The sequence below is a fragment of the Giraffa tippelskirchi genome, chromosome 1 (assembly GCF_054371585.1).
Source record: "Giraffa tippelskirchi isolate mGirTip1 chromosome 1, T2T-mGirTip1v1.2.pri, whole genome shotgun sequence".
In the NCBI taxonomy this organism is placed as follows: Eukaryota; Metazoa; Chordata; class Mammalia; order Artiodactyla; family Giraffidae; genus Giraffa; species Giraffa tippelskirchi.
The window spans coordinates 693,634-706,763 of NC_137275.1; the positions used below are offsets into that span (position 1 = coordinate 693,634).

General features: G+C 54.3%; 1 protein-coding gene and 2 long non-coding RNA genes across 5 annotated transcripts in view; 1 reads left to right on the top strand and 2 right to left on the bottom strand.

Annotated features, from left to right (window-relative positions):
- Positions 1–5,746: 5,746 nt before the first annotated feature.
- Positions 5,747–9,476, bottom strand: LOC145541512 (uncharacterized). Its single transcript, XR_014079078.1, has 3 exons — positions 7,284–9,476; positions 6,000–6,974; positions 5,747–5,891 (listed from the first exon to the last, which is right to left on the bottom strand). It is a non-coding gene; the product is annotated as an uncharacterized LOC145541512 (long non-coding RNA).
- A 961-nt stretch (positions 9,477–10,437) lies between these two features.
- Positions 10,438–12,049, bottom strand: LOC145541516 (uncharacterized). Its single transcript, XR_014079082.1, has 3 exons — positions 11,737–12,049; positions 11,396–11,639; positions 10,438–11,285 (listed from the first exon to the last, which is right to left on the bottom strand). It is a non-coding gene; the product is annotated as an uncharacterized LOC145541516 (long non-coding RNA).
- Positions 12,050–12,156: 107 nt separating this feature from the next.
- LOC145541488 (uncharacterized) overlaps positions 12,157–13,130 on the top strand; it is a 37,827-nt gene continuing 36,853 nt past the window's right edge. For all 3 annotated transcript variants that reach the window (XR_014079058.1, XM_081578103.1, XM_081578114.1), the window contains exon 1: positions 12,157–12,642. Coding sequence is in view for 2 of the 3 variants with exons in the window: in XM_081578103.1 (XP_081434229.1) it covers positions 12,182–12,642 (461 nt within the window). In the remaining variant the exon portion in view is untranslated. The remainder of the gene's footprint in view (positions 12,643–13,130) is intronic.

Here is a 13,130-nt window from a genome sequence, read left to right on the forward strand (position 1 = left end):
GTGTAAGCTTCGCATAGGGTGAGATTTGTGCTGAGTTTTTTTGTTTTTCCTCTGATGGGCAGGGGCTGAGTGAAGTGGTAATCCTGTCTGCTGATGATTAGGTGTGTATTTTTGTCTTATTTGTTGTTTGGATGAGGTGTCCTGCACAGAGTACTACTGGTAGTTGCATGATGCCTGGTCTTGCATTGAAGTGGTTTCCTTTGTGGGAGTTCTCACTATTTAATATTCCCTAGGGTTAGGAGTTCTCCAGTAGTCTCAGGTCCCGGAGTCAGTGTTCCCAGTCCAAAGGTTCAGCGCTTGATCTCTGGTCTCCTGTTGCTAGTGGCTCCACATTTCTTCTGGAAAGAACATAAACCTGGTGATCTCACTTCAGGCCTAGCTCATCCACCCAGTGTCCAACATTCCAATGTGCTTCTCTGTAAAAGCAGTGGAATCATCTTCTCCTGGGGTCCCTTTGAAGAGCCATGGTTCAGGCCAAGATTAAGGCCATAATCCTGGAAAACCATCCTGGTTCTGGAATAGGGAACCTGAAGCCATGGGGCTTATGAACAGACAGCCAGAGCCAGGGGGTGAACACAGGCTGAGGATGGAGAGCCAGCAGGTGGAGGAAGGGGCCACACAACTGAAGCTTTTCCCCTGGTGTCAGACATATCTGTCTGAGAAGCTGATGCTTTTGAACTGTGGTGCTTGAGAAGATTCTTGAGAGTCCCCTGGACTACAAGGAGATCCAACCAGTCCATCCTAAAGTAAATCAATCCTGAATATTCATTGGAAGGACTGATGCTGAAGCTGAAGCTCCAATTCTTTGGCCACCTGATGTGAAGAACTGACTCATTAGAAAAAACCCTGAAGCTGGGAAAGATTTAAGGCAGGATGAGGTGATTGGGTGGCATCACCGACTCAATGGACATGACTTTGAGCCAGCTCCGGGAGCTGGTGATGGACAGGGAAGTGTGGCGTGCTGCAGTCCATGGGATCGCAAAGAGTCAGACATGACTGAACAGCTGAACTGAACTGATAAGGAACCCTGTGTCCATTTAGCAGACACTCCACATTCCCCCTCCTCTCAGACTTTGACAACTTCAGATTAATCCGCAGATTAATATCTCCATGAATTTGCCTATATTAATGATGTTGTTGTTCGCTCAATTGTGTCTGACTCCATGGACCTCATGGACTTTGTGACCCCATGGACTGCAGCACACCAGGCTTCCCTGTCCTTCACCATCTCCCAGAACTTGGTTAAACTCATGTCCATCGAGTTGGTGATGCCATCCAACCATCTCATCCTCTGTTGTCCCCTTCTCCTCCTGCCTTCAATCTTTCCCAGCATCAGGGTCTTTTCTAGTCAGCTGGTTCTTTGCATCAGGTGGCCAAAGTATTGGAGCTTCAGCTTCAGCATCAGTCCTTCCAATGAATATTCAGGACTGATTTCCTTTAGGATGGACTGGTGGGATCTCCTTGCAGTCCAAGGGACTCTCTAGAGTCTTCTCCAACACCACAGTTCAAAAGCATCAATTCTTTGGTGCTCAGCCTTCTTTATGGCCCAATAACCTAATATAGCCTATATGGTTTCATGGCCTATATTAATAACTTATCTAAACTGAGTCACGCAATATGGAGCTATTTGTGTCTGTGTTTTTCACTTGACATAATGTGCTCAGGGCTCATCTGTGTCGCTGCATATGTCAGTGCATCATCTCTTTCTTGGCTGGATGAAATCCCACTGTATAGATGTACATTTTGTTATCTTCATCTGTTGATAGATGTTTGAGTGGTTCCCACTTTTTTGGCTTATTTTATTAGAGAATTAAATACACTTATATTTAGTGTAATTACTGATAAACAAGGACTTTCTTCTGCCAACTTTGCTACTTGTTTTCTATTTGTCTTAAGTATTTTTGTTCTGAGTAGGAGGGAATATATACATATATTTTTTTTTTATCTTATTGGTTGTTCTGTGTTTTACAAGTAACATCTTAACTTATAATACTCTAGTCTGAATTAACATGCACAGTTTCAATAGCTTACAAAACTTTGCTCCTACTTAGTCCCATCCCCAGCCCCGTATGTTGTTTTTGTCACAGATCACAAGTGTGTGGACCATGCGGTCCTCCCAGGGCCGGGGTCAGGGTGGGGAAGGGAGGAGGGGCCTCCCTGGTGCGCTTCCTCCATCATCTGACAGCAAATCTCAGCCCCACACAGGGTCACACATGTCCATGGCAAACAGGCCAGCGCCGGAGAGAAGGCAGGACGAGCCAGAGCTGTCAGGGCCCCGAGGACCGGAAGCCCTAATGATGGCTTGCTTCTTCCCTCTGGTGCCCAAGAATGAAGAGCTGGTTGGAATAAGGAGGCGTTTATTTGGGGTTTATTTGGAGTTTGCAGCCCAGATCCAAGGACTGGAGCTGTGTCCTGCAGCCTGCAAGATGAGGGCTTGGAAACGTAGCACATGGCTTGGTGACATAAACTGCTTCCCAAGAATCCAGATCGGAGCTGGAAGAAGTTAAGTGAGTATGGGTGGGAGACTTTGAAGCTGCAAAGTTGCAGCTGGCCGCTGCTCACAGGTGTTGTTTTGAAGAGGGCTGGTGGTGTCCTTGAGTTTGATGCAGTTCAGAGAACTGCAAGCTCTCGGCGATGCAGGAAGTGTCTGAACCACATCCACACTGGACGCCTGGCTGCACTGTGGGCGCCTGGACCGTATGTGTGCTGTGCTCAGTCGCTTCAGTCCTGTCTGGCCCTTTGTGACCCCACGGGCTACAGTCCGCCAGGCTCCTCTGTCCATGGGATTCTCCAGGCAGGAATACTGCAGCGGGTTGCCATTTCCTTCTCCAACCTGGACCATAGCTACTCCGTTTTTATTTTTTACAAAAATCATGCTAAATATGTCTCCTCCTCCCACCCCTCCTCCCCTCTGCCTCCTATCTCCCTGCCTCCCTCCTCCTCTCCCTCCCTCTGTGACAGGAATTTGGGGTGTAAGAGCACCCAAGCACTGCGGCTCTGAAGACAGTGTCGCTCTGAAAACAGACTCGTGGACGGTCCTGCCTGCAGGGCGGAGGAGCAAGGACTGTCACCACAGCAACAGCTGTGCCTCCTGCAGCAGGGCTTATCCAAAGGGAAGGAAAGACTGCATTTCCTAGTGAGGTGGTGTTTGCAGAGAATTGGGCGGTGGCAGCCGAAGCGGGGGCCTCCTCAGAGCCCAGCCGACTCGTGTCGCCAGGGCCTCGGCTCAGCGAGCAAAGCTCCTCTCCCAGCACAGGTGCCCCAGGAACCGCCAGACCCACTGGAGGCAGGAAGCTAGTTCTCCCTGGGGCCGCAGGGCGGCCCTGCAGGCCTGAATTAGCTCAGGATCTCTGGGCCCAGGAATCATCGGGAGTGGACTGTGGTGAAACCAAACCCTCATGCACAGAGCCATAGGCAAAGAGCAGCCATGTCGCGGGGGCAGCACAGGCTATGGATGCCCCGAAGCCGGCAAATTAGGAAGAACGCAGACTGCAGGAGTGGGCAGGGGTGACCGAGGGGGGGTGGCTCCAGGCAGTGTGGAAGGCACTGGCTCACACCAGAAACTCGCTCCGAGAGGGACCCAGAGTGACTGGTGTGTGTGGGCCTGCCTCCTCCCCAAAGGCATGTTCTACCCAATATGGGCTGGCAGGTGCAACCTGCTTTGGAAGTGGGGGTCTCTGAAGATGTCAAGTTAAAACGAGGTCCTTAGGTGGGCTTGAGCCAAGCTGACAGATGTCCTCATGAGCAGAAGGGAACATGGGAACATGGACACGGACACAGGGAAGCCACTTGGCAATGGAGGTGGAGATGGGAAGGACACAGCTGCAAGCCCGGGGCTGCCCCACGCTGCTAGGCACCTGGGAGCCAAAGGGCAGGAAGGGCCTGCCCCGGAGGAGCCGCTGGGGCCTTGATGTCTGGGCCCGGGGCTGAGTGCGCACCCCTGCTGCGTGGCTTTGCTGCAGGAGGCTGGGGGGCTGCTGGCAGAGAGCTCACTCTCCTGCCGCCTTTCATCATCTTTATTCTTAACTTGGAGGGGCTTTGGGGAAACAAGTATCTCTTGTAGTAGAAAACCCACCTCTGCCTTGCACCGGTCTGTTCCATTCCCTTTGCTTTTTTTCTTCTGTTACTGTGACGGAAAACGAAAATGAATGCTGTGAAACTAGCACCTGCCTTGCCACAGCCTTGTGATGGAGTCACTTCTGTTTTTATCTGCCCCCTTCATCCTCCTGTTTGCTCAGCATCACTCACCCCCTGAACGTGGGCTCTAGTGCCATCCAAAAGGACCCTCACCGGGTGGGAGGCGGACGGCAGGTGAGGAGCTGGCAGCTGCTTTTGGAAGGCTGGTATTTCTCTATTTCCTGGGTTGCTATCATAAGATTGCATTATTTTTTTAATTAAGAACAGTACTATCTGAGCAGATTTAAAGAACTCGGACAGACCTGGGAGCTGCAGGTGTACATCCTGCTGCTGGGCAGGACAGCAGATCCTTCGGGAGCCAGCGCCCACAGAAGCCCCTAGAGAAGCCCCTCTTTCTCACTGAAAAGTGTTGTTTTGTACCATTTCATTGATTCAAAACTCTTGAGAGAAAACCATCTTGACCTGGTATGTTGGTTCCCTAGTGTAACCAGGCAGGGTCCTGCCGGGCCTCAGGGGGGCCATGTCCTCCCCCTACCTCTTGTTTATAGACAAGCTTCAGCCTCCTAGGCCTTCCCTGAATTCCAAAGAGCAAATTTAAGTGAAGTGACAAAATGCAGAAACGAAAACAGTCAACAAGACAAAATAAGAGTAGTTTAGACGTGAAGTTGAGGACCTTGAGTTCTTCCTCCAAGGCTGCAGTTGACATCCTGAGCCCTGTCTCTGAGCGGTCACGCTGACACTGATGCCCCACCGCATGGGAGAGGTTAGACACCCTGCCTCTCAGGAAATGCGTCGCAGACCCCAGGCCACTTGGAACCAGAAAACTGATCACCGAGATTCCGGAAACGTCTCCCGGTTGCCTCACCCCCAACTGATCAGAGAACCTGCACAGGCTCAGCAGGCAGCCTGCAGCCGCCACCCCCAAGCTGCCCACTCTTCTTGGTGGGCTCCGTGCTGGGCGCCCGGCGATAAACGCTGCACTTTCCTTCACCACGACTTGGGGGCAGTGGATGGGCTTACCGCACACAGGCTGGAGGGCTCAGGTTCGCTTCCAGAAGTCCAGGGTACCATATGTGGGTGGCGTGACAACGAACCCGCAAACCAGGTGGTTTCTGACAACAGAGGTTTATTGTTCTGCAGTCAAGGAGGGCAGAGGCCTGAGATCAAGGTGGCTTCAGGGCCGCACTCCTTCCGCGTGCTCCCAGGTGGGGTCCTTCCTGCCTCTTCCACCTTCTGAGAGCCCTAGGAGTTCCCCGGACAAACGCTGCAGACTCCAGTCTCTGCCTCCATCACCACATGTGCTCTCATCTTTCTTGCCTTCCTATAAGGACACTGGTCATGCTGGACCAAGGGCCACCTTATTCTGGTGTGACTTCATTTTAATTGTATCTTCGATGCCCCTGTCTCCAATTCAGGTCACTTCCTGAGTACCTGGAGGTGAGAACGTCAGCATATCTCATTGCTGGGTACAATTCAACCCGCCATACCTGGTTGAGGTCCAACATGCCAGAGGGTCTCTCACTTCCTCAGCAGATCCATCTTCCTGCAGAGCTGTCCATCAGAGCTGGTGCAGATGCCCCCTGCCCCAGCTGGAGATGCCAGGTGTGGAAAAGTCTGAGGGTGGGCGCTGGCCAGTGAGCCTTCGACTCAGCAGTGCAGGACGTTCTGAGGGTCCACTGCTCATAGGCACTTTCTGTGCATGTGGGGTTGCCCCCATGACCTTTGCTCACGTGCCCCTTCTGCGTTGATATCATCTATAATCATTATCATTATTAAAATCAAAGTCATATTTTTAAAGGCACAGATATTTAAGACTTTATTTTTAAAACCCTTCAGCTCACTAATGTACCCTTAAACTCAACTGTAAACATCAGCAATTTTTTTGCTCATCGTTGCTCCTTGTATCCGAGATTTGGTTTTCTTTTCGCTTTAATGATTCTTTCAGAGAGCTTGAGGGTAAACTTTTAGAATCCTCGTATGCCAAGAAACAAGGCATCTCCCAGCTGGTCCTGAATGGATCCCTTGGCTGGGCATTGAATTCCAGCTGCATGTTCTTTCCCCTCAGCATCTGGAGATACTGCTCAGTGGTGCTGAGGAGAAGTCTGCTGTCAATGAGATTACTGCTCATTTGTGGGCAATGGACTTTGATCTCTAGTGGCTTTTTTGACAGGATATGCTGCCACAATTCACTCATTCAAAAATATTAATTGAGCACTTCCTGTATGCTGGGGCCGCTCCAGTGGCTGGGCACGTGGCCAGGAACAAGAAAGACAAAGCCTCGCTCGTGGAATTGCCAGTCCACGGGGCACAGACAACAGATCCCATAACGCCAGGCGCTGACAAGAGCCAGAAGAAAGGCCAGGAAAGAGCAGTTTTGGGAGGAGATGGGGCGTGCAGGAAGGTCCCTCAGCGGAGAGCCCTCGATGGAGCAGGCAGCAGCGCCTGCAGCAGGGGAGGGCGAGGGCTGCCCCGTCCCCTCTGCTCTGTTGCAGTTTGCCCCCTGCTCAGCCAGCGGCCCCTCCAGCCTGCTGGTCGAGGCTTAGAATTCCGGAGGATCCAGTTCCTTTGGGTCCCGCCCTTCTCGCCGGCCAGCCCCTGCCACGCTCCTGGAGCGTGGATGCCACTGCACTTTGACTTGTCCTTCTTGCTTTCTTACCTCTTTATCCCCAAGTACTGGATTCAGAAAACCTTCTCTGTGTGCTTGTACCGCTAGCTCCTTGGCCTCTCAGCTACGCTTTCCAAGCAACCCAGCTTAACGTAAAAGAGAGTCATCTCCGCGGGTAATGGATTCTTCACCACGCCAAGCTGCTCTGGTTTTGCAGACAGAACTCCTCCTGCTGACACAGTGTTTAGGGTGTGGGGGTTGAGCCGGGTGCAGAGGAGCACCCAGAATGGCAGCCCTTGTGGCGTGGACACGCCCCCAACCCCAGGGTCCCCAGCTGCTGCGTTCTGACCCTGTCTCCAAACCTGCTCCCCCCGGCCCACCTGAAGAAAGACCTCTCATGCTGGGGGAAGGCGCACAGAGACCAGCCGACCTGACATTCCTCGGGCCCTTCCTGCTCCAGGCTCCGCTTTCCCTTGCCCCCCATCCCTGACACAGACACCCTCTGAGCCACCCCACCGTCCGTCTTGGCCAACTCACTCACCCATCCGGGGATCTGCCTGCCTGCAGAGCCCTCTGTGCAGCTCCTGTTGCCTTCCTGGCCTTCCTTGGAGCTGGCCCTTCCCAGAAAGTGGCCTCCTGTTTCCACTACCGTCCATCCCGAGGGGCCCAGGCAGGCTGAGGACACAGGGCCTCTGACCCGGGGAGCCAACTTCTGGAGCTGGTGGATGGCAGGTCAGGCCTTGGCCAAAAGGGAGGAGGGTGGAAGAGGCCTCCAGCACCTCTGGGTGCTGTTGAGGTTGGTCTGCCGGGAGGGTAAGGGGCAGGGAAGCTTTCTCACTGAGCAGAAATTGCTTCTTGTTCTCCAACAGGAAGCATGAGGTGGCGGTGCCTGGGAATGGCTGTGGCCGTGACTCGGGAATGAACAGGGGGAGACCCTGGGTTCCCCCGCCCCCACCCTGTCAGGCACAGAAGTGCCTCCACAGGCTCAGGCGAGCTGCTGTCTCCCCCGCAAACCCTTGCTGGGAGGGTCGACGAAGCTTCCCCGGCCCCTTAGACCCTCACGTCCCCATTTCAAGCTTAGATTGTTCAGAGAGATGCTAGCTGAGCCTTCTGCGTGGCGCTGAGCACCAGAGGAACCAAGGCCCCCGGAGATGCTGACCACACAGGAGCTGGGGATGCCACCGTCTCCCCCGCCCTGGGGGAGCATCAGAGGGCATCGGGGCTTGGGAGAGGGTCTCTTCCTCGGGTGGGCAGATGGGGACGGAACACGGATGAGTCAGGGTCCGCCAGCCGCTCCCAGCAGAGCCCACATCCAGATGAAATCCCTGGAAAGTGCTGTCCTCTATGTCCCCCGCTCCGCCAGGAGGCCTTTCATACTGTCACCTCCGATCTCTGCTCCTGTTCTCAGCTCCTAGGTTTTGCTCAGATAAACTTCTGCTTTCCTTTCCAGACGGTTATCCGGCATTTCTGACACATCCATGTCCATTTTCCTGAGTCCCTCGGGACTGAGTCCCTGCTGTTGTCAGGAGCAGAACATGGACCCCAGGGCTCAGTGCCAGTTTGGTTCTGGGGCCTCCGCTCGGCGACAGGTGTGGCCAGGGGCTCATGGTCTCTGAGCCTGCTTCTCCGCCGTGGCAGTGGAGGCCGCAGTAGCACCTTCCTTGTGGGCAGCTGGGAGTTCAGGGATCTTAGTTCCCTGACCAGAGATCAACCCCTTGCCCCCTGCAGTGGGAGTGCGGAGTCTTAACCACTGGGCTGCCTGGGACATCCCCTCTTTGAGGGCTGTTGGGAGGATAAAGAGGGCTGAGAGAACATGGGTGTTTAACAACGCTTTCTTTCGGTCAAGGTTAAAGTAGATTGATGGGAAATTCGTCCCCACGGCGGGGTGTTCTGTTGTTCAGTCATTCAGTCGTGTCTGACTCTGCGACCCCATGGACTGCAGCACGCCAGGCTTCCCTGTCCATCACCAACTCCTGGAGCTTGTTCAAACGCATGTCCATCGAGTCGGTGATGCCATCCAACCACCCTCTGTCATCCCCTTCTCCTCCTGCCTTCAATCTTTCCCAGCATCAGGGTCTTTTCCAGTGAGCTGGCTCTTCTGGCCAAAGTATTGGAGCTTCAGCATCAATCCTTCCAGTGAATATTCAGGACTGATTTCCTTTAGGATTGACTGGTTTGATCTGCTTGCACTCCAAGGGACTCTCAACAGTCTTCTGCAGCACCACAGTTCAAAAGGATCAGTTCTTTGGCACTCAACCTTCTTTATGGTCCAACTGTCACATCCTTACATGACTACTGGAAAAACCATAGTTTTGACTATATGGACTTTTGTCAGCAAAGTGATGTCTCTGCTTTTTAATGTGCTGTCTAGGTTTGTCATAGCTTTTCTTTCAAGGAGTGAGCATCTTTTAATTTCAAGGCTGCAGTCACTGTCCATAGTGATTTTGGAGCCCAAGAAAATAAAATCTGCCAATGTTTCCATTTTTTCCCATCTATTTGCCATGAAGTGATGGGACTGGATGCCATGATCTTAGTTTTTTGAATGCAGCCAGGGGGAGGGGGACAGAAGGGGGCAAAATGGCGATGGAAAATGGAGACTATGACCCCTTGCCTCTTCCTAGCCAGGGACTGGCACTGGTGGGCAGAATGTGGTCATTTGACCCCCGCTAGGCCCTACGTGCAGTCTACAGAGGACCAGGCTGATATGCTTGGAGGGCACAGTGTTGGGAGGGCTGGGAGGAGCGCTGACTGCATTGGTTTGAAATACCAGCAGGAGTGTTCACAGGGCGGACTTGGAAAGGGCTTATTACCAAGGAGAACTTCACCTGCACCCTGAAGGGTCGGCCCTGAGGTTGCCCCTCTTCTGCCTTTGGGCCGCTCTCCAGAGCCACCGGTGACCCTCCCCAGTCTGTCTCCCAGGGTGCACCACACCAGCACCATCTCCAGCCCACCTAGCAATCCCCAATGTCTCTCCCGCCCGCTACCGAGCTGTGGACGAGCCCACTGGGGTGGGCCGCAGGGCACTTGTGGCACCCCAGGTCTGCATGTCCTCAGGCTGTGTCTACAGTCTGTCCACTCCGTGACCTCTTCCTTGTGCCTTCACCCTCTCCACTGGCCCTCATCATCTCTGTGCATGTCAGATTCTGCTGGTTAGAAAGTGGAATCAGCACAAGAAATATTTAATAAGATACTTGGATTATTCTGAATTAATGAATGAAATGGATCCCATAACAGAACTTCTGGCCCAACATGGCTTCAGTGCAGGCAGTGATGATCTTGCCAAGAGTCCAGAGTCCAGAGGCTCCGGGTTGATTAGTTTATTTGGTCAGCAAGGGCGGGTCTTTGCACCAGCTCCTCTGGGATTCTCCTTAGCTCTTTCCTCATAGTCTCACTTTGACTGCTACATCTCCTCCCATCACATTCCCCCTACCAGGTCAAAGGAAAATGGTGATGATTGATTTCCACTACCCACCTTCCTTTAAAGAGATGAAACTTTCCCAAACACCACCTGCCTCCTAAACAAGCCTCCTCTCAGCTCTATTGGGCAGAACTGGGTCACGTGCTCTCCCCACCCCCACCAATTCCAGCAGAGGAAGGAGAGGGCCATGCCTCCTTTCCTCCAGTCAAGATTCACCCCCTGGGGTTGGGCCTACTTTCTGTGAGCCCATTTCATCAGGAGACCAGGACAACTGACATTTTATGTATTAGTATTTATTGTATTCGGCATAGAAGAAACAGCTGCTGCGGGAAAGAGCAGCAGTGTTTGCAACAGGAAGCAAGAAGTTCAAGCACCAGAAGCCGAAGTAGAAAACAGACTGTCCGGTGGAAAATACAGACAGGAGGGTTGCGGTGCCAGCAAGTGGGGCTGACGTCTCCAAGGATGAGTGCATGACAGAAAGAACAAGTGTGTGGTGGGGACAGGCATGGGTACAGCGGCCTGTATAGCTACTGTTACCAGGCAGCAGTTACCAGGCAGCCACTACTGAGAAACTGCCAGGGTGGTGATTAAAGGCCCTTTAGGCCAATGATCAGGGGAGTGGTGGTAGTCAGGCAGAGAGGAAGGTAAAAGGCGGACCCCAGCCTTCACCCTGGAGCCCTCCTGCTCACCCAGCCTCAGGCCAGTGGATGGGGATAGAGGGACAGGCTAGGGGCTCTGTCCTGCTGGGCTCCACAGCCCTCGCCAATGCTGCCCGCTGGCTGGGCCCAGGCCTAGAGGCCGCAGTGAAGCTCTCCCTAGTCCCCACACTGGGACTTAAGGGCAGCAGCAGTTTGCCTGGTTTGCCATGTGAGGGACCTGACCCCCTGCTGTTTGGAGGGCCTGCGGAGACTGAGGACAAGTTGGGTCCTGGGTGTCTGGCTCCCTCAGAGATGACAGCTGGACAGGGTCTGGGGACCTGGCTCCAAGGGCACCACCAGCTGAGATCTGCCTCCTCAGCCCGGCCTGGTTGCTAGTAGGAGGACCCAGATTGGGTGCTAGACCAAGACTCCTTGGCCAGGTGACCGGCCCTAGCACAGACCCCCTCCTCTCAGCCAAGACCTGGACCTGGAGGGTGAAAGTTGAGCCTTGAGACCTTGTCTTTTCTTGTCAGAACAGAGAATGGCATTAATTTGGTAGAGATTTACAGGAACACTGTTATCTGACCATGACCTGACCTCAAGAACAAAGGATCTGACACCAGGAAGTTTGCGATGACTTGCCACACCGTCTCTCACTTTTCCCAGGAAAGGACTTTGCTGAAACCTTGGTGGAGTTTGGGGTTTTGAGGTGGGAGCCACGCTCTCCACTCATGGAGCAGCAACAAACCTTTCTCTGCTCCACATTCCGACGTTTGAGTATCTTTGGCCGCTCTGTGCCAGGGGCACACAGACTCACCTGCACAGGACTGCTGGCAGCCATCTAGGGAACACACACCAGCGTGACCAGATGGGCGCCTGTTTCCTCTGCTGCCCTGGACCGTCTAGTGTGAGCCCCCGCCCCCGTCTTGGCATCTCACCTCCTCTATCCCTCTCCACATGTCCTGAAGCCCGGCCCCCTGCACACCACCTCCCTTTCGCTGACAGCCTGTCGTCCACCTGCTATTGGACGCTGTCAGAAGCTGAGGCACCAAAGGGAGCCATAGAGCCTCGGGATCCAGGCAGGTAGAGTGTCACCATGGCAACCCATGGAGCGCCCCCCCGCACCCCCCCCCACGGGAGATCGCAGCTCCACCGCCCCGCCCCCCAGGGCTAAAGGACCACGCGGGCAGTGGGGCGGGGCCAGATCTGGAGAGAGAAGGCAGGAATCGCCCCTCAATTGGCCCGCTGCTCGCAGCTGTGAAAGCCGTCTGGCGACTGGCCGGAGGCGCGCGTGACGTCACAGAGAGGCGGGGTGACGAACCAGCAGGTATAAAAGGTGGGCGGCACCGCGGTCTCCCAGGGAGAGGAGAGTGGAGAGGCAGGATGGCGGTTGTGCTGCGCCTGCTACTGCTGCTGCTGCTGCTGCTGCTGCTTCTCCTCGTCGCCGCCTGTTCGCCCACCCTTCTGGCGACCAGCGCCCATTCTTCCTGTCCCGGGCCTCTGGCCCACACCGTGCACTCCACGTTCATGTTCGCGGCCTCCTTCGCTCCGCTCTGCGGGCATGGGAGTCCGCGCACCCGCACACGGCGCCCCGCGCAACCGATCAGGCGGACGGGGCTGGGCCGACTCCTCGCTTTCCTGTTCTCCCGCAGGAGGAGATCGGGCGCCGAGAACAGGAGCACAGGGGACCCCCAGCCCTCCGGCGTCGCACACCGGCTCCGCACACTCCAGCGGAGCGCCCCCGACACGCTCCTGGCCTCCAGCCCCGCGCTGAGCAGAGGGCGGCCTCCAACCCCAACTCGGATGCTCGTCGACCTTGGAGCAGCGCCGTACAACAGGTCCAGGTGTTGTAGCCACACGTTCCGGGAAACAGCTCACTCAGGACAAGGCAGAGTCTCCTCTTAGCCAAGGACCCTGCCCAGTTTTTGTGAAAACCTTATACACCCTAAGTGTAGGTGCGCAAACCCACCTCCCCATATTCCATGAAACTGGTCTGGACAAGGTAAAAGAGCGAGGCCATCGAGGTTCACCCATGATTCATGTGTCATAAGCCTAGGTAGTTAAACAGGGGACATTTATCAACAGGCCTGTGGTCATACCCCCGATAAGCATAATGAGATTTACGACTTTGTTCTGTTAGAGATAATTAGCATATTCTTTCAGGCGACGGAGAGTCTAGGTACAAGTCCCTCGGCTCCTTCATCCGGGGGTCTGGTTTTCCATCGGCATGCCATTGCCATTGGTAACTGGGCATATAGCTGAAAAGTCCACCGTCCGGCCCAAGATGGAGTCCTGCTTTCAAGATAGAGCTGTTACGTTTCCTCCTTCACAG